General features: G+C 45.2%; 1 protein-coding gene across 1 annotated transcript in view; it reads left to right on the forward strand.

The window, feature by feature from the left end:
• Positions 1–1,237: 1,237 nt before the first annotated feature.
• LOC126346606 (chitinase-like protein Idgf4) overlaps positions 1,238–22,340 on the forward strand; it is a 44,561-nt gene continuing 23,458 nt past the window's right edge. The window contains exons 1-2 of the mRNA XM_050002201.1: positions 1,238–1,504; positions 16,833–17,071. Of these exons, the coding sequence (XP_049858158.1) occupies positions 1,381–1,504; positions 16,833–17,071 (363 nt within the window). The 5' untranslated portion in view covers positions 1,238–1,380. The remainder of the gene's footprint in view (positions 1,505–16,832; positions 17,072–22,340) is intronic.

Here is a 22,340-nt window from a genome sequence, read left to right on the forward strand (position 1 = left end):
GAGAGAGATCCGTGGACGGACAAAATAAGGAGAGGTGGAGATACGGAAAGGTGTCCTACCAGGTTGTGCACTATCCCCTGTTATCTTTAACCTATACATTGAAGAGACGCTGAAAAAAGTAAAGGAAAATTCACAGACAGGTGTAGTAATTCATGCCCAACGAATAGATATAAGATATGCCGATGATATTGAAAGTGAAGAAGATCTTGTAGTCCTACTGAATAGAATAGATAAAGTTATCGGGGAAGAATATAATATGAGAACTAATGAAGCAAAAACAAAAGTAATGGCATGTGACAAAAAAGATCAAGTGAAAGTCCAAGTTCATGTAGGCAATCAACTGCTTGAACAAATCGATAAATTTACTTATCTGGGCAGTAATATTACCAGGGATGGAAGGAGCAAGGCAGAAGTGAGAAGTAGAACTGCTTAAGCAAAGGCTGCTTTTAACAGGAAGAAAAACATCTTAACATCTAAGATGATCAGCCTTTAAATCAGGAAAAGATTTTTGAAATCATATGTGTGGAGTGTGGCATGCTGTGGGTGTGAAACATGCACTATAGGGACAGAGGAAGACCAGAAGCTAAATTCTTTGGAAGTGTGGTGCTATAGACGCATGCTCAAAATGAAATGTATCTACAAGATCACAAACGAAGTAGTTCTGGAAAGAGCAGGTGAGAAGAGAAGCTTCTGGAGTTTCATTGTTAAAAGAAGAGTGGAATTTACAGGCCATCTATTGAGACATAAAGGACTCCTGAACACAATCATAGAGGGATATGTTGAGGGAAAAAGACCAAAGGAAGACCACGACTGAGGTACATGGATCAAATCGTGAAAGATGTGGGACGTAACACCTATAAAGAAATGAAGAGAAAAGCTGAAAGACGCACAGAATGGAGACAAGCTGCCATTGTACCTGTTGCAAACCAATCCTTGGATTGACCACTACAGAATAATAATAATAAGAAGAAGAAGTAGAAGAAGAATGGAAAAAGAAGAAAAAAAGAAAGAAACATGGTCAACATTAAATCGAGGCTGAAGTCAGGGATCTACGGAGCCCTAAAGCTGAAAATAATTTCAGGCTTCTTGGCGTAAGTGTGATCCGTGCTTATGTTCTTAACAGTGACGCGTATGCAGAGAGGGACGGCCGGCCGTGGGATTGTGTGACGGGGCCGTGCGCAGCCACTTAGCGGGCGACGTCAGGCCGTGGGATTGTGTGACGGGGCCGTGCGCAGCCACTTAGCGGGCGACGTCAGCGGCCCCTCCAGAAGTTACGATTGGCGGTACTGCCCCCTCCCGGCGACACTGCGGTGACCGCGGCGAGGCGACGGCGCGCCGACAGCTGTCTGCGCCCGCACAGTGCCACACCGACGCCCGGCCATGGCGGAGCTCCCGCTGCTGTTGCTGCTGCTCGCGGCTGCCGCCACCTGTTGGACGAGCGCCGCCGCCCTGGGCGCCACTCGCGTCGTCTGCTACTTGGACGGCGGAGCGCTCAGGCGACCAGGTGAGTTACGCGTCCCGTACACCATGTTGTTGTTGTTGTTGTTGTCTTCAGTCCTGAGACTGATTTGATGCAGCGCTCCATGCTACTCTATCCTGTGCAAGCTACTTCATCTCCCAGTACCTACTGCAGCTTACATCCTTCTGAATCTGCTCATTGTACTCATCTCTTGGTCTCCCTCTGTGATTTTTACCCTCCACGCTGCCCTACAATGCTAAATTTGCGATCCCTTGATGCCTCAGAATTTGTTCTACCAACCGCTCCCTTCTTCTTGTCAAGTTGTGCAACAAACTCATCTTTTCCCTAATTCTATTCAATACCTCCTCATCTAATCTTCAGCAATCTTCTGTAGCATCACATTTCGAAAGCTTCTATTCTCTTCTCGTCTAAACTATTTATCGTCCATGTTTCACTTCCATACATGGCTACACTCCATACAAATACTTTCAAAAACGACTTCCTGACATTTAAACCTATACTCGATGTTAACAAATTTCTCTTCTTCAGAAACGCTTTCCTTGCCATTGGCAGTCTACATTTTATATCCTCTCTACTTCGACTATCGTCAGTTATATTGCTTCCCAAATAGCAAAACTCCTTTACTACTTTAAGTGCCTCGTTTCCTAATCTAATTCCCTCAGCATCATCCGACTTAATTCGACTTGCTCGCTCTCTCTCTCTCTCTCTCTCTCTCTCTATATATATATATATATATATATACCGGGACCATTCGACCGCCGTGTCATCCTCTGTGGAGGTTGCGGTTAGGAGGGGCGTGGTGTCAGCACATCGCTCTCCCGGTCGTCCGGTCGTTATGAGGGTATTCTTGACCGAGGCCGGTACTGTTCGGTCGAGTAGCTCCTCAATTGGCACCACGCGGCTGAGTGCAACCCGAAAAATGGCAACAGCGCATCGCGGTCTGGATGGTCACCCATCGAAGTGCTGACCACGCCCGACAGCGCTTAACTTCAGTGATCTCACGGGAAACGGTGTAACCGCTGCGGCAAGGCCGTTGCCTCTATGGTATAAAAGTAGTTGTTAAAGAGAAACACCTTCAGTCTATATCTGAAAAGAATTCTACTATCTGCCAGAAATCTTATTTCCATGGGTAAATTTCCAAAGGTTTCTATAGTTGTCGTATTTCGCTCTTTCATTCCGCTAAGATTCACTAAAGGGTAATACAGATCATTGTTCCTTCTTGTGTTGCGTTTGTGAATGTCTCTGTTACTCAAACTCAGATGGATTTGTTGTCCTATTTCTGACGCCTCTCTCGTGCTGTTGTAGTTTTACAATTAATCTGAGAGTTATACCGTCTTTTGCGACTGTATAAAGTCTTACTTGGACCAGACGCGCTACGCTATACTTAAACCATCACCAGTGGTCATCTAACAGTTGTGGTTTAGTTTACAAATCAGTTTAACGAGATCACAAATAGTTCTCATGGTTGAAATGACTTATGGCTTCTACATAATTTCCATGTGTTCTCGGGGAGGGGAAACAGAGGAGGGGGGGGGGTGAGATAGAGAGAGAGAGAGAGAGAGAGAGAGAGAGAGAAGTAGCCGGATACACAGCAACATAAAGCCGAATAGCACACTCGACGTAAACACGCTGCCTGAAAACAAAACAAAAGACGACCACATTTCGCATGATCGAAGGAACAAAATCAAGTATGCGTAACCACCGCAACCATGGCGTGACTGTAAAAGTATAAAAATATGCAAACCAGAAAATATTGTGGCCAATCCAGCGCAGTGTGTTAAAATTCGGGCGTCTGTGGATAAGAGAACCCATGGAAAAAATGCTGTAGCCGCATTGACAATTGATTAGTCTAAAACTATACATCTCTTCATCGTGTGAAATCAATTATCAAATAATTTTTCCAAGTATCTTTTACCCTCTGTTACCCATTGATTGTTCCAAGCAAGCAACAGGTCTTCACTCACAAAAAAGGCATCCTTTCTCACAAGTCCTCGCCAGTGGAAACGAAGATCGTTTCAATCGACACGTTTGGAGCTGCAGGAAGTCTAGAACTACCGGATTGTCAAAACGAATGATATTCTAACATGGCTTCTGGCTTAATTTTTGAACTGTCTGAACATTTCGTTCCACTATGCAGCACAATGCACCATCCTTCGTTCTGTCTAAGATGCGCTAGAGAAATTCACTCTGAGCACAAAGGTGTGTAGCAAATGGTGACGCTTACAGATGAACTTAGTGGGAACCTTATAGAGTAACATTACGTAACCTACCTGTTGAGAAATAAGACTGATCCCTAATCAACCACATAATAATATCCTATAATTTAGGTTAATTAGTGTGTAATCTTAGGGACAGATGACCTTAGCAGTCAAGTCCCATAAGATTTCACACACATTTGAATAATATCCTAAATACTATTCTCATCACTGTCTCTCCTTTTATTTTCTTGTTTGCAGCCGTCCACAGTGATTTGCTGTCGACACAAAGTATTAATGGTCGTAAGAGAGTTGTATAAGTAACAGCCCAGATGGAAACAGAACAGATTTGTGTAGCGGTGACATCTTCTCTGAGCAGAATACAAGAATAGACTTTATAGAATTGTTCAATCTTAGCACTTTCTTACGAATCTTAATGGCATTCTGAAAAAAGATCGACAGCCATAATGTGATCAAATACAGAAGTAATCTTCGGATAATTTTAACTGCCCGTCGCTTCACGAAAATTTCGTTGTGTAACACACGATCTATACGAAACGAGACAGAAGGGCATTGCGGGCTACCATCTGCGTTATATTCAATAATGAATTTATTCCCTACGTTTGGCATAAACTATTGGAAACATTATAAACGCTGCATATCTAAGAGACTTCTGTATATTAACAACACCGGGGTGAAGGTCGCATAAATGGAACAGAAACACTACAGATAAACTGCTTATCGAACGTGACGCGTCTAAACAACCCAGAAACGACTATCGCAATTTGCGGAATCGACGAAACCATATGACTCTATGGTGCCTAACATACACGCTGAAAGCTGAAATGGTCGATATAGTATTCGTTTTCACATATACCGTACATACTAGAAATTTCTACTGACCTTGTCAAGGTTTAGTATCTGAGTGGGAGACTGTTGTCAAAGGTCTGAGCATACGGGATGGGTTCTCAAATCAGTGATTTGCTCGAAGGCTTTTTTAGGTAACAGAACCCAGTATGTTGTCCTGGACGACAACTCTTCTTGAACACATGAGTATAGTCAGGAGGTCGTCAGGGAAGGGCGATAAGAGCCCTTTTGTTCTCTATATAGAGTAAACGTTAATAAAAACCGACAGACTGCACGGACGAATTCCTGACCGGAAATGTAGGAAAAAGTTTCCTATAAACACTTGTCCGGAAATGCATCGTTGCCTGGTACATGGCGCTGGCGAATGAAAGTTCCTCTGACCATGTGCCGTGTGTTCCTTTTTTTGTCGCAGGCTGTGTGATTAACGCAGCGAACTGTAAGCAGCAGAATGGTCCGGTATTAATGTCGCGGTGATGGTCGCCAAGAATCCCTGCCCACACGTTGATGCTCAACTGATGCTGACGAGACGCCTCAACCATTCCCCGAGAACTGTCTGTAGCCCACAAGTGACAATTATGCAGATTGATGATGCCAGTTTCTGATAAAGGTTGCTTCGTCAGTAAAGAGGACTGATGATAGAAATCCCGTAGTTGTGATGATGTGGTGTTAAAACCATCGACAAAATTCTTCCTGCTAATAATTCTTGAAGTCGTTGCAGGTGAAAGGAAGTAGCGGTTTTCATGCAGGATGCACATAATCGTACTTTGACTTGCACCGTGTTGGCAGGCCACTTGCCTGGAGGTTGTGCTAGGTTTCGCCACACTATCCTGCAGAGCCTGGTCCTCGAAATAATGTGTTCGCACAATCCACCGTTTCCTTCCACGTTCGTCTGTCTGAAAGGACACATCATCACACAATCGTTCCAAAAAGGGCTCAGAGTGTTGGGTGACGTAGTTGGTGTCTGTGAAGGTACATGTTTTGGTATAGCCATACTGCCTCTTGACTGTTTTCATCTACTTGGCCACACACAAACATCTCGGCTTGTTCCCGACATGAATATCGAACCATTCTGCTGCTTACAGTACGCTGCGTCACTAACACAGCCTGCAACAGAAGAGGAACATACGGCCCATGGTCAGAGGAACAGTCATACGTCAGCACTGTCTAGCGTGGCAACAATGCATCTCCAGACATACACTCCTGGAAATTGAAATAAGAACACCGTGAATTCATTGTCCCAGGAAGGGGAAACTTTACTGACACATTCCTGGGGTCAGATACATCACATGATCACACTGACAGAACCACAGGCACATAGACACAGGCAACAGAGCATGCACAATGTCGGCACTAGTACAGTGTATATCCACCTTTCGCAGCAATGCAGGCTGCTATTCTCCCATGGAGACGATCGTAGAGATGATGGATGTAGTCCTGTGGAACGGCTTGCCATGCCATTTCCACCTGGCGCCTCAGTTGGACCAGCGTTCGTGCTGGACGTGCAGACCGCGTGAGACGACGCTTCATCCAGTCCCAAACATGCTCAATGGGGGACAGATCCGGAGATCTTGCTGGCCAGGGTATTTGACTTACACCTTCTAGAGCACGTTGGGTGGCACGGGATACATGCGGACGTGCATTGTCCTGTTGGAACAGCAAGTTCCCTTGCCGGTCTAGGAATGGTAGAACGATGGGTTCTATGACGGTTTGGATGTACCATGCACTATTCAGTGTCCCCTCGACGATCACCAGAGGTGTACGGCCAGTGTAGGAGATCGCTCCCCACACCATGATGCCGGGTGTTGGCCCTGTGTGCCTCGGTCGTATGCAGTCCTGATTGTGGCGCTCACCTGCACGGCGCCAAACACGCATACGACCATCATTGGCACCAAGGCAGAAGCGACTCTCATCGCTGAAGACGACACGTCTCCATTCGTCCCTCCATGCACGCCTGTCGCGACACCACTGGAAGCGGGCTGCACGATGTTGGGGCGTGAGCGGAAGACGGCCTAACGGTGTGCGGGACCGTAGCCCAGCTTCATGGAGACGGTTGCGAATGGTCCTCGCCGATACCCCAGGAGCAACAGTGTCCCTAATTTGCTGGGAAGTGGTGGTGCGGTCCCCTACGGCACTGCGTACGATCCTACGGTCTTGGCGTGCATCCGTGCGTCGCTGCGGTCCGGTTCCAGGTCGACGGGCACGTGCACCTTCCGCCGACCACTGGCGACAACATCGATGTACTGTGGAGACCTCACGCCCCACGTGTTGAGCAATTCGGCGGTACGTCCACCCGGCCTCCCGCATGCCCACTATACGCCCTCGCTCAAAGTCCGTCAACTGCACATACGGTTCACGTCTACGCTGTCGCGGCATGCTACCAGTGTTAAAGACTGCGATGGAGCTCCGTATGCCACGGCAAACTGGCTGACACTGACGGCGGCGGTGCACAAATGCTGCGCAGCTAGCGCCATTCGACGGCCAACACCGCGGTACCTGGTGTGTCCGCTGTGCCGTGCGTGTGATCATTGCTTGTACAGCCCTCTCGCAGTGTCCGGAGCAAGTATGGTGGGTCTGACACACCGGTGTCAATGTGTTCTTTTTTCCATTTCCTGGAGTGTATGTGTGTAGGACCTTTTCTCCTCCGTTTTCAGTCTGGAAACCGTCCCTGCAGTTTGTCGGTTTTACAAGTATTTGTTACGGCGTAAAGTCAAGCGCTGGCACCCCAGCCGGGAACGAGACGTCAGCCAATTGCAAGCTGACTGACCCCGTTCTAGGAGGAAAACGCAACAGCAGCGGTCTCTATGAGAAGAGGAATTAAGTGCCTCGCCCGACTTGTCGCAACCCAGTCGAAGAGAAGCTTCAAGACAAGCGACCTGAATAGAAGCGTCAACTGTATTACGGAACTTGCATTAGCAATTGACTATACTGAAGAAGCGTGTTTATTTTCCTTTACTTCACATCTATGTAATTCTCAAAGTATTTTCATTTACTTTTCGTAATAAAACTCATTAATACGATTTGCGTGAATTGTTGTGCGGTGATAAGAGAAAACAGGTTTTCTAGACACCCAACTTTTGACGACTAGGCAGGATTTAACATTATTAATGTTCACCCCGTATACATGAACGACCTGATGGATAGGGTGAGCAGCAATATGAAACTGTTTTCTAACACCGCTATAGTGTACCGTACACTGTCGTCTTTGAGAGACTGTAGGAAGGTAGTAGGTGATTTGAACGGAATTTCTATTTGATATGATGAAATGCGGCTTGCTCTAAATGAGGAAAATGTAAATTAATCTAGATGAATAGGGAAAACAACGCCATAATGGAATAAAGTGTTTACACAGTCACGTCGATGAAATCGAAAATGGTGCAAATGGCTCCAAGCACTAAGGGACTTAACATCTGCGGTCATCAGTCCCCTAGACTTAGAACTACTTAAGCCCAACTAACCTGAGAACAGCACACACACCCATGCCCTAGGCAGGATTCGAACCTGCGACCATAGCAGCAGCGCGGTTCCGGACTGAAGCGCCTAGAACCGCTCTGCCACAACGCATCGATTAAATGTCTGGACGTAAAGTTGCAAAGTGACATGAAATGAAAGGAGCACGTAAGTTCGGCTGTAGGGAAAATGAATTATCGATTTCATTTTAATGACAGAATTCGAGAAATGTATAGCTCATTCATACAGTAAATAAGATCACTTGTGAGACCATTCTCGAGTGCTGCTGAAGTGTTTGGGATGCAAAACAGGTCGTATTAACGGGAGACATCGAAGTACTTCACGCGCGGGATTAGCCGAGCGATCTGTGACGCTGCAGTCATGGACTGTGCGGCTGGTCCAGGCGGGGGTTCGAGTCCTCCCTCGGACATGGGTGTGTGTATTTGTACTTCGGATAATTGAGGTTAAGTAGTGTGCAAGCTTAGGGACTGATGACCTTAGCAGTTAAGACCAATAAGATTTCACACACATTTTTAAACACTTAAGGAGCGTGCTGCTAGATTTGTTACGGGTAGCAGCACACAGGTATTACCGATACGCACGGTGAACTCAAATGGCAATCCCTGGAGGGAAAAGACTTCTCTTTCGCATAACTCCATTGAGAAGGTTTAGAGAATCAGCATTTACGACGGACTGTAGAACGATTCTACTGCTAACAACACACATTTCGCTTAAGGACAGGGAAGACAAAAGAAATCACAGCTCGTGTGGAAGCACATAGGCAGTCGTTTTATCCCTTGTCCCATCTGTCAGTGGAACAGAAAAGGGAATATCTGCCAGTACAGGGCATCCATCCGCCATACACCGTGTGTTGGGCTGCGTAGTATGCATGTAGATGTAGATCGTTTGCGAAAGAGAACCGTTTCAGATAGGAAAGAACAGATCACTGGAATGCTTGTGACAGTCTTAAAGTAACTATCCCAGAGTTGGCAGCTAGTCGTTTGCGCGAACTTCGGAAGCCGTAGATCAGAGTGATAGGACACAGATTGTCGTGCACAAGAAAATAAAGCAGCTGAAACCTTCTTGCATAAATCGTCTGCAGTTGCCATCACGTCTGATCTAAACAGTTCCACTATGCAATGAAAAGGTTAGCAGAAGGGAACAAACCGTAGTGGCCTAAAAACCTTATAAGATCGTTTATGGCTTTTGTGATTCACAACTGTAAATTTTGTTACTAATCTGTTTCCATATCTGCCCCTACAGTTGCACGAAAACGCTTAAATTTTTTTATTCCAGCATCAACCACATTCGGTGCGACACCTCTGCAATCAATTGCGGCGATGCTATCAGCGATTCGAGTATTCGAATCATCGAGGTTACACACAAGCGATTGGAAAACTTTACGTTTGACAAAACTCCGAAGGAAAAGACGAAGGATTTAGCGCCTAACGGAAAAAGTGACTTGCTGATCACCTTTGCCATCCGACGTTCTCGATACGCTTGATCACAGATGCATCGCACAGTCTTGACTCATTATGGCGGTGAACCATCTTGTTTGAAAACAACTTTTGGTTAACAGCCAGTTATTGTGGTAAACCATATAGCAGATGCATATCATTACGACTTACAGATTTAACATTTATCTGAAGAAAGATGAACTATTCAACAATACGCTCAAACATCAGGAATCAGGAAGTACTCTGGTTGTGCCGCCGACGTTACATTTGTCTGTTCACTAGATCTAACACTTAAAAAGTGGAAAATGTAGCGTTGCTAGGAAATCACCATACTATTTAAACGTTCAAGAATGTCCACAACAAACATCATTCGTTCTGGCTTGGCATCAGGTCCCAGCCGTTGCAGCAGTTGTAATCGTATTGAGTACAACAATGATTTTTTTCGGAGTACTCGTTGCATGACAGTCGTAGGAATTTAGAACTCCTGCGGGACCCTCCAAAGATACTTGTGTGGTGAACGCTGGAAAGTTGTCCATATGCTAGCTGTCTGGTTCAGTTTTCCATAATCGGCCAGAATGATGCTTCTTCACAATTTTACTTGCTGTCTGCATGCAACTGCTCTACGATTCGAAGACTGGGAGGTGGCTAGAATCCTTAACGGGGTTGGAAGTTACATTTCACCTGAATGTCGAGTTTGACCGAAAGTAAAACCAACCCATAACCAACCCACAGACTGCAAAACACCTGCCAGTGTGCTATATCCTTGGTTTCACCTGAAACATCCGGCCATTAAAATTGGATGGATGGCAAATAACGACAGTTTATCGACTGTGATTGTACATTATAGCAGGGAGGACACATGACTAAATTAGTAGGGGATTTTGGGGAATACAGGGTGCGAAATTTTGTACTCGGATCTGCCGTTTATGCCAGCAACAACGGCTCTAACCCAACCGGGCATCAAACTGAACTGAGCTGGCAGAACAGGGTTCATTAATCATAGTGACCGTCGAATGGTGGAGTGCCACTCTGTCGTCAATTCAGGTCCAGATGTTTTAAGCGAGTAACAGTGCAGTACGATTGAGCAACTCCTCAAGGCTCTCTGAGAGGATGCTCATATCTTACTACGCTTGGCGCAGCCATCGGCTAAGAAGTAATAGGGAGTACTGAAAACGACAAAGGCGTCGATACAGGTTTAGCCAGTGAACAATATTTCTTTGAGGGTTGACTGATAACCTGTGCAGCCAAATTTAGAGCGTTCACTGATGCTCTAGGTCAGCAACTTCGAATATCTGCCTTCACAGTCCAAACTTGTGCTGCGACTCTAACAATATCTTCGTCCACCGAACGTTAAAACCTCATTTTCCTTTCTGTTTTATCTTTACGCGACACTGTACAGCGAATATGCACTATCTGAAGAAAAGTATCCGCCCAATATTAGTGCATCCGACGTTCCATTAGGCGCTAAATCCTTCTACTTTACCTTCAGAGTTTTCTCAAACATGAAGTTTTCCAATCGCTTGTGTGCAGCCTCGATGATACGCTGGGGACACTTTCAATGAGATGTCAATGTCTGTGGAGCAATAGCAGCCCATTTTTCACCAAGAGCCGAAGCTAAAGAAGGCCACGATGTTGGAAGCTGTGGTCTGGGGCGAAACAGACGTTCTAACTCATCCCAGAGGTGTTCCATTCCATTGGGTTCAGTTCTGGACTCTGCGCAGGCGAGTTCATTTCAGGGATGTTATTATTCTACAAACCATTATCTCAAAGATGCTGCTTTATGGCAGGATGAACTGTAGTGCAAATGTAAACGGTCGTCATCTCCGAATTGTTCCTCTGCTGCATGCAATAGCCAGTGCTGTAAAGTGTGTTCATAGGATATCATTCTGCATTTAGTGTGTTTTCAAACGCAATAAGGAGACGACACCCTGGTCATGAAGAATACCTCCATACCGTAACAACATCTCCATACCGTAATAACATGTCCACTTACTGTCGACACTACACATGATGGCAGTTATCGCTCTCCAGACTTTCGTCCCAAATCGCTTTCCCCGAGTCGTCGAGTCTCCAGTGGCGTCGCTCTTTATACCTCCTCGAGCGTTGTTTAGCATTTTCTGCAGGAATGTGTGACTTACGAGGAGCTACTCGACCACTGTATCTCACTCTTTTTGACTCGCTACGCAGTGTAACCGTACTAGATGGACTACTGCTAGCACTTTGGGACTCACGAGACATTTGGCTGCGCGGGGTAGCCGTGCGATCTTAGGCCCCTAGTCACGGTTCGCGCGGCTCCCTCCGTCGGAGGTTCGAGTCCTCCCTCGGGCATGGGTGTATGTGTTGTTCTAATCGTAAGTTAGTTTAAGTTAGATCAAGTAGTGTGTAAGTCAAGGGATCGATGACCTCAGCAGTTTGGTTCCATAGAAGCTTACCACAAATTTCCAAAATAGTTTAGATCAGATAGTATTGGATATTATTAAAGAAAGTTTGACTGCAAACATTGTCACACCTCGTATCTCTGTGCTCTTCTTTTCAACAGATGTAGGGATCGTTTAAAGAGCACACTTCCCATTGGAAAATGCTGTCGCTGCGTCAATTACTCGGTAGATGAAGTACGTTTGAATCATGAAGATACGTCAATGTACTTGAACCCTTGCGTCCTTTCACTTACCGTAAATCTTATTTGGTATCTTGAATGTTTTACGAAATATCTGGGGTGCCCACATTGTGTAAGACAGCATGTGCGTTATTTATCGCATGCTCCAGTCACGCATCGTAGTACATGTTGACACATTTGGCATTTTATTCACATTAGACATTATGTGATAAGGGGAAATTTAACACTAAAAAAAACTTAAGCTGCACTTAGAATTATGTGGAAAAAGTTTTACACGTAACTAAACCAGATTTCATTTCTACGATAGTCCAGTCCCAAAACAAGACTAGTGGGAGATTGTAAATCACGGTCTATACATATTAGAATAATGTTCTTTTCTTTATATGTATCGCGCGGCCGCTACGGTCGCAAGTTCGAATCCTGCCTCGGGCATGGATGTATGTGATGTCCTTAGGTTAGTTAGGTTTAAGTAGTCCTAAGTTCTAGGGGACTAATGACCTCAGAAGTTAAGTCCCATAGTGCTCAGAGCTATTTTTTTATATGTATCATTATATTGTCACCAAAATATCGTCGGATATCTCAAGTAGTAATAATGAAGATCTTCCAATATGGTTCATTTCTTTCAGTTGGTCGTCATTTCGGCGCATTCCGTGCCTATCGAGTGTTACCGACTCATTAATAAATGCGGAGTCAAGTGACTTCTCTGTATCACTGGGGGTCGCGAGAGCCTCTGGACTGATATAATGCGTGCTCTGTTAGTGGTGGAGGCAAGAGGGAATGGAGAGGGTGAAACACAATGCGAAAAAATAATAGTCACTCCCACTGAATAATTCCAACGGGCCACTGAACTTAACGTCTCAGACCGACAGACCGAAAACCAACAACAGACTCATATTGCCTCGTGCTGTGACAAACAAGACCAGGACGTTGGTGTTTATTCTGATGATGAGCTCCTTAAAGTCACCACCTCCTCTTCTCTCACAGGCCAAGGCGATGTACTGGGGATAATACACTATCCACCACCAAGATCCGCACTAGCTATTCCGAAACACATACATGCTCACTCATACACAGACATTGCGGCGGCGTCGTCGTCTACGCCATCGCGGCCACTCGCTAAGCGGGCGATATAATTTGCACTTGTCGAATAATTGAGTCGCGCATACTTAGAAACTTAGTGTGGCAAACACGATGCGACAGCTGTAAATTGACTACTTCTCTCTTCGGCGATAAATGTGATAGGCATCAGATGATGCTGACAACGATTCTCGCCGAACTCACTAGTATTCCTAAACGCCACAGAAGATTTCGCCCACTCCTGTGTAAAACGCTGAGATAAAATCATAAAAAATTCACTACAGTGAACGATCTGTAATATGGACTAACTGTAGCTAGTTAATTTAAGTACTTATCGAGCAGATTATTAGCTTAAAATTTGCATCGAATACACTAGTAGATACATTAAACTTATCAACATTGTTTGGCACTTTACAGAACGAGATATGATATAACACTCATTATCTTTCTTTTGATTCGTGAGCGTCCTTTTCATTGTCTGGAGGGATACCAAAATTGGGACGCATCTAGCTTTTCTTACTAAGTATTTCATTTCTTTCGATATAATATTACAGGTACCTTGTCGTAACGGACAATTAAAATTGTGCTTTCAGTCGTCCCCCAAGAAAACTTAATCACTTTATTAAATTAATTGTAGTCCTCCTGTTTTCATTTGCGTTTTGACCTGTAATGTCATTTTACGGACCGTGGCCTGAACCGGTAAGTTAGAATTAATCATCTGCTGACTACCCAGTAAGTTAGGGGAAAGACGGAGGCAAAACAACACACATACAAACACCACATAAAACACGTGTGGAAATATAATGAGAATAAATTCTCGAAACGTGTCGTGTGAATCATGAAAAAAGACGTAAACAGTCAATGTTTCAGTATTTAAAACGTGAATGACATAGCTGCAGGCCTTCCGAAAACATTGCTTATTATTAATGAAATTAAGAACTGGTATGTTTTAAATGAGCATCGTGTCCTTTCATAAGGACAAACTGAAATGTTTGTTCGCATGTAATCAATAATTTTCGTTGTTCCTTATGTCCTCGCACTAAAGTCACAAAGCAAATTCTGGTGAACACTTTGAGTTTCTCTCCTCGCTATCCACGATTTCACCCACTATCGTTCCCATTTCTCTTTCTTTTCACTCAATGTTCTCGCCAGCAACATATGCTGTTGTACAGGCATCCATTACCGACCAACTAAGACGAAAAATTTTACGGTTGTATTATAGCTCCAGTGAAACAGCTTGGTCATAGAGGTCTGACGAAAGTTTTGAGAAAGACCTTTTACAATGTAATACGGGCCTCAGGTTTCATGCATCTGTGTCGTTCAGCAATAAAACTACACTGCTGACGTCACACAAACGAGCGCTGAGGCCAGTTTTTATTGTAGGCCACGTGTAATCATAACATACGAAGTCAAGCAAGCCAACAGTCCACTGACAGCATACACTCGTTCAAGGTCTGTAAAATTGTACAGTTAACATAAACCACAGTGGGCCACCAATCGTTTGCAATTAATTATCACCACATTCTGGCGACACACCACACATATGCAGTTGTTAGGTAATGGCAGTTAAACTATTCATCCCATTACATTACCTGTTCAGCACTGAATGTTGCCTGCTTGCCACGATCAGTTATTCACACATCGTGTCAACAATATCACTCCGTTTGTATGACGTACCGTACATGGAACATAGGCGCACTAACAGCGAATACATAACCCACAGATCTTTTTGTCTCCATTTATTGGGTTTCTGATACAGGCTGAAAGTAACACATAGCTACTATGCCCTCGTGGATCCGTTCACTGCCTACAACACACAGTGCGTGAACAAATAGAGACCTGCCAAACTAGAGAGACAAGCCACACTTGGGAGCGGAAAGGCAGAGGAAGTGGTGCGAACCTAGAAGGCTAAGTCGAAATAGTGTCACTGTCGGCACACTAGAGATGTAAGTACACTACTGGCCATTAAAATTGATACACCACGAAGATAATGTGCTACAGACGCGAAATTTAACCGACAGGAAGAAGATGCTGTGCTATGCAAATGATTAGCTTTTCAGGGCATTCACACAAAGTTGGCACCGGTGGCGACACCTACAACGTGCTGACATGAGGAAAGTTTCCGACCGATTTCTCATACAAAAACAGCAGTTGACCGTCGTTGCCTGGTGAAACGTTGTTGTGATGCCTCGTGTAAGGAGGAGAAATGCGTAGCATCACGTTTCCGACTTTGATAAAGGTCGGATTGTAGCCTATCGCGATTGCGGTTTATCGTATCGCGACAATGCTGCTCGCGTTGGTCGAGGTCCAATGACAGTTAGCAGAATATGGAATCGGTGGGTTCAGGAATGTAATACGGAACGCCGTGCTGGATCAAATGGTTCAAATGACTTTGAGCACTATGGGACTTAACTACTGAGGTCATCAGTCCCCTAGAACTTAAAACTAGTTAAACCTAACTAACCTAAGGACATCACACACATCCATGCCCGAAGCAGAATTCGAACCTTCGACCGTAGCGGTCGCGCGGTTCCAGACTGTAGAGCCTAGAACCGTTCGGCCACCCTGGCCGGCCGTCCTGGATCCCAACGGAGTCGTATCACTAGCAGTCGAGATGACAGGCATCTTATCCGCATGGCTGTAACGGATCGTGTAGCCACATCTCGATCCCTGAGTCAACAGATGGGGACGTTTGCAAGACAACAACCATCTGCGCGAACAGTTCGACGACGTTTGTGGCAGCATGGACTATCAGCTCGGAGACCATGGCTGCGGTTACCCTTAACGCTGCATCACAGACAGGAGCGCCTGCGATGGTGTATTCAACTACGAACCTGGGTGCACGAATAGCAAAACGTCATTTATTCGGATGAATCCAGGTTCTGTTTACAGCATCATTATGGCCGCATCCGTGTTTGACGACATCGCAGTGAACGCACATTGGAAGCTTGTATTCGTATCACCCGGCGTGATGCTAGGGGTGCCACTGGTTACACGTCTCCGTCACCTCTTGTTCGCATTGACGATACTTTGAACAGTGGACGTTACATTTCAGATGTGTTACGACCCGTGGCTCTACCCTTCACTCGATCCCTGCGAATCCCTACATTTCAGCAGGACAATGCACAACCGCTTGTTGCAGGTCCTGTATGGGCCTTTCTGCATACAGAAAATGTTCGACTGCTGCCCTGGCCAGCACATTCTCCAGATCTCTCACCAACTGAAAACGACTGGTCAGTGGCGGCCGAGCAACTGGCTCGTCACAATACGCCAGTCACTTCTCTTGATGAACTGTGGTATCGTGTTGAAGCTGCATGGGCAGCTGTGCCTGTACACGCCCTCCAAGCTCTGTTGACTCAATGCCCAGTCACATCAAGGCCGTTATTATGGCCAGAGGTGGTTGTTCTGGGTACTGATTTCTCAGGATCTATGCACCCAAATTGCGTGAAAATGTAATCACATGCCAGTTCTAGGATATGTGTCCAATTAATACCCGTTTATCATCTGCATTTCTTCTTGGTGAAGCAATTTTAATGTCCAGTAGGGTATTTAAATGCCTATATACATGAATTATGTTATTTTTGTTGTTCTTCAACTGTAATATTATGACACGTCCAACATCCTTGTTAAAGTGATCAACAGATAATTAAAATTTCCACTACCACTGCTATTGAATCTGACGTATGTTGCAGAGCCACACCGTATGCTTGTGTCGGAGATCGAGCCCAGCCTGACCTACTGCACGCACCTCATCTACGGCTACGCCACCATCGACACGGACAGTTACAAGGCGGTGCCTCGGCACGAGGGCGAGGGCACCAACTACACCAGCGTGGTGGCGCTCAAGAGGCGCTTCCCTGCGCTCAACGTACTGCTCTCCATCGGCGGAGGGAGCGCCGACTCCGGACAGCGGGAGAAGTACCTGCACCTGGTAAGCGTCACATCTACATCTACACTCTGCAAGCCACCGAACGGTGTGTGGCGGAGGGCACTTTACGTGCCACTGTCATTATCTCGCTTTCCTGTACCAGTCGCGTATGTTTCGCGGGAAGAACGACTGCCGGAAAGCCTCCTTGCGTGCTCGGCTCTCTCTAATTTTACATTCGTGATCGCCTATGGAGGTATAAGTAGGGGGAAGCAATATAGTCGATACCTCATCCAGAAACGCACCCTCTCGAAACCTGGCAAGCAAGCTACACCGCGATGCAGAGCGCCTCTCTTGCAGAGTCTGCCACTCCAGTTCGCTAAACATCTCCGTAATGCTATCACGCTTACCAAATAACCCTGTGACGAAGCGCGCCGCTCTTCTTTGGATCTTCTCTATCTCCTCTGTCAATCCGACCTGGTACGGATCCCACACTGATGATCAATACTTAAGTATAGGTCGAACGAGTGTTTTGTAAGCCACCTCCTTTGTTGATGGACTACATTTTCTAAAGACTCTACCAATGAATCTCAAACTGGCACCCGCCTTACCAACAATTAATTTTATATGATCATTCCACTTCACTTTGGTTAACAACTGGGGCGGATTGAACTTACCGATAGCGGACGTGCCGGCCGTGGTGGTCTCGCGGTTCTAGGCGCGCAGTCTGGAACCGTGTGACTGCTACGGTCACAGGTTCGAATCCTGCCTCGGGCATGGATGTGTGTGATGTCCTTAGGTTAGTTAGGTTTAAGTAGTTCTAAGTTCTAGGGGACTAATGACCATAGCAGTTGAGTCCCATAGTGCTCAGAGCCATTTGAACCATTTGATAGCGGACGTCCGCATTGACCTGTCACTATGTGATGACTTGGCACGTAATGTCAGACATTCACAAAAAAAGAAGGGCCGTCGAGAAGACACAGACAATTGTAAACCGATAACGCCGAAGTTGGTCTGATGTAGAATTTTGGAACCTGTTTTATGTTTGTCATTTCTGGAGGTCAATAATGTTCTTTGTAAGAATACACATTGAGTTCGATATCTAAGATCATTTTAAACACAGCTCACTTTATTCGTCCACAAGCCCTGAATGCGTATACACACAAGTGCCCGGGTTGAAGCTATGTTTCTTGATTTCCAGGAACGAATTCGATACAGTTTTCTATTTTCATTTTGTGTATGGAGTGAAGAGTTCATGGGACACAGAAAACTGCATGTCATTCTTAACAAATCTTCAGCCATAAAACTAACTTCTGGCATATTGCAAGAGCGTAATCTAGAGCCATGAATATTAACTGTATAATGTATATAAGGTCTTCGGAAATTCTCGTTACAAACTTCTACTACTTTTAGACCGAAGTGAATGCCTGATATTTCGAATCGTAATCCATGTCTGGAAATGTACTGTTTCTATTACAAGACGCTTTCAGTTCAAATGTTTAATTCATCCATTACTGCTTGAGGAATTGAATTATGCATGATTCAGAACAATTATTAGGTAACAATTCGAAAGAAAACAAAACGATACATTTATAACTTAAGCTCATTTATTTGTACTAACTCTTATACATTACGAGTTTACATTATTCCAAAATAAAAAAGAACACAGCATACTGGATGGCTAGAACAAAACTGATGCATTCCAACAGCGGCACGATGTGGCTACCACCGACGTTGTTAGACATTTTACCCATGAATCATGTTCTGGTATTTACTCGCCATCCCACCTGGTGTCTCTTCAATTTCTAGTGCAGCAGCCAGAACTCGTCCCAATAGGTCTTCCTCTCTCGCAGCAAGGCACACGTTAAGTGACATGAAGTGACCCTCTCACGTATTACATGTCATCCTGTCTACCCCTTTGCATAACAGCACAAGTAACTCTGATACATTTCCCATTCCCTCAGAAGATGTGGATTCGTTACACGCCTCAATTGAAACCGTCGGTTTCCGTACATGGATTCGTATTCAAAATATTATGTACTCACTATCGCCTACAAGCCCTAGAATTTCGTAACGGGAATTTCCGAACATCGTGTATAAATGGCCTAGTGGGTGTGAGAAGCTTGACGAGGCTGTTCGATCACTGTTATGTTACCCAGAAATCGTAACGTAACGAAATTGTAGCGACACTCACGAAGGCCTGTAGCCTATCGGCACTTCGTGCAGGGATTGTCAGTTGACATCCAACATAAACAAATGCAACATATTGCACATAAATAGGCGGAAAGGCACTCTATTGCAAACACATCAAAAAACGTTTTGCACCACCCCAGTTCCCATAACTCCTGGAGATAGACGTTGATTGTGGATATTAATATCACAGACATAGTCCCTTTGACTGTTCAGAGATGTCACTAAACCCGCCCAAAGATGTAAACAACCGTGCATGAGCAGTCTCTATTAGACGGAGGGTGTCCGACAGCCCATCAGTACGAGTCATTCCACCAGGAAGGAGACACACCGCTCGTGTTGCCTGTACTTCAACCATACCCAGACGGTCAATACCGCGGTTCGATCGAGTCCGCATTGTTAGTGTGTGCCAGGAAGGGCTCTCAACAAGGGAAGTGACCAGGCGTCTCGGAGTGAACCGAAGCGGCGATGTTCGGACATGGAGAACATACAGAGAGATAGGAACTTTCGGTGATATGCCTCTCTCAGGCCGCCCAAGGTCTACTACTGCTGATGATAACCGCTACCTACGCATCATGGCTCGGACGAACCTTGACAGTAACGCCACCATGTTGAACAATGCTTTCCGGCAACCACAGGACGTCGTGTTATGACTCAAATTGTGCTCAATACGCTGCACTATGTGCAACTTCACTCCCGGCATCCATCTTTGCAACCACGACACCATGTAGTGCGGTACAGATGGGCCCGACAACATGACGAATGGACCGCCCAGGATTGGCATCACGTTCCCTTCACCGCTGAGTGTCGCATATGCCTTTAACCAGATAATCGTCAGGGCCGTGTTTGGAGGCAACCCGGTCAGGCTGAACGCCTTAGACACACTGCCCAGAGAATGCAGCAAGGTGGAGGTTTTGGGGTGGCGTTATGTGGGGCCGACGTACGACGCTGTCAGTCATGGAAGACAACGTGACAACTGTACGATACGTGAATTCCGTCTTCCGATCGATAGTGCAACTACATTGGCACCATATTCACGAGACACTCGTCTTCATGGAAGACAATTCGCGCCCACATCGTGCACATCTTGTGAATGACTTCCTCCAGGATAACGACATCGCTGGATTAGAGTGGTCAGCATGTTCTCCAGACATGAACCCTATCTAACATGACTGGGATGGACTGAAAAGGGCTTTTTGTGGGCGACGTGATCCACCAACCACTCTGAGGGATCTACGTCGAATCTCCGTTGAGGAGTGGGACAATCTGGATGAACAGTGCCTTGATGAACTTGTATATAGTATGTCACGACGAATATAGGCATGCATCAATGCTAGAGGACGTGTTACTGGGTATTAGAGGTACCGGCGTGTACAGCAACCTGGACCACCATCTCTGAAGGTCTCGCTGTATGGTGGTACAACATGGTTTTCATGAGCAACAAAAAGGGCGGAAATGATGTTTATGTCGATCTCTATTCGAGTTTTCTCTACAGGTTCCGGAACTCTCGGAACCGAGGTGATGCAACACTTTTTTTGATGTGTTTATTATGATACAGCTACTAAACTAGCACTGGGAGCAGTCACACCCATTAAATATGTAGGAGTATACGAACAGAGCTATTTAAGATCGAACTATCACAAGAAATTAATAGTGCATAAGACAGATAAGAGAGATTCATCAGGAGAATCCCCAGGAAGTGCGCTTTACCTACAAAAATAGTAGTTAACTGTCGATTAATATTTTAACATTGTTTGTCAGTCTAGGAATCACACCAGATAGGATTGAGAGAAGAAACAGAGAAGTTTCTAAGAAGAGCAGAGAGTTTTGTCACAGGTTCGTTTAGTAAGGACGAAAGTGTCTCGCAGATGCTTATCCAGCTCCAGCAGCAGACGTTACAGGAGATCTCGTTTACTGTTCAAAATCCATGAGCGTACGTTCCTAAATGAGCCAACCAGTATATTGCTTCCACCTACGCTTATCTCAGGAAAGTACAATGAGATCACATTTAGAGAGATTAGAGCTCGCAAGGAGAATTTTATCAAGAATCGTTCTTCTCACGTATCAGTCGCGACTGCAAAATGAAACTTGGATAGTGACACTGCAGCATAATGTACATCGAGCCACACAACACAGCGTGGCTTGTGGAGTCTGCATGAAGTTGCACAAGAAGATTAGAGGTTAACATACCATCGGCGAGGAAATCACTAGAGACGGAGATTTTCTGATTGGGAAACGATGAGGAAGGAAACTGGTCGTCTCCTTTTCAAAAGAAATCAATGACTATCAATATATGAAAGGCTAGACGGGGATTTTTGCCTCCCGAATGCGATTCCCGTGTCCTGACAACTGCACCAACTCACTCTGTCGACAAACAGAGAATACAGAATACTGACATTCCTTTTGTTTTCTGACATTTCTTTTATTTTCTTTATCTAGATTAGCTTCAAAGATCACAGTTCTGTTGTAAGTTGGTGGAGACAACGAATGAGAAATACTAATCGTATAATTCTCGTTACTTTGTATTTCACGCGCACTGGATTTTTGTTGGTGCTTTGCGTCCGTCATCTTGTTTAAGTCGCAGGTAAGGCAGACGGGTAGATTAATAAGTTTAATATTTTCTGCAACTGACTGTGCACGAGACTCGCCGAGTTTAGGACGTTAGACTGTGAAGTATGCTCTATAACTATTGTGAGACACGCAACGTTTGGAGGAATAATGGCAATACTTCTAATATTGCAACTTATTAAAATGTGGATCAGCGTTTGTGGTAGATAGGCGAAACACACTTTTAATACTCCCTGGAAGAAGACAGTTCCAGAACCAGGTAATTTACGGGCTAGATCAGTATATTACCAAGAGAGTCATGACTATAATTACCAGACTCGTTTCCTACTGTTACTGTGAACCGTAAAAATCGAGCGACGTACATAGGACACCGGACTGTCATTGGAGACGACCCGGGTTCAGATCGACATCCGGCCACTCACTATTTCTCTAGATCGCTAAAGGCAGATTCCTGGTTGGTTCCTTTGAAAATGACATGGCCGATTTCCTTCCCCGATTCGAACTTGGGCTCTACTTGTAATGCCCTTCACATCGACAGGATGATAAGCTCTAATCTTCCTTCTTACATCTGCATCTA

This window comes from Schistocerca gregaria, chromosome 1, assembly GCF_023897955.1.
Source record: "Schistocerca gregaria isolate iqSchGreg1 chromosome 1, iqSchGreg1.2, whole genome shotgun sequence".
NCBI classification, from domain to species: domain Eukaryota; kingdom Metazoa; phylum Arthropoda; class Insecta; order Orthoptera; family Acrididae; genus Schistocerca; species Schistocerca gregaria.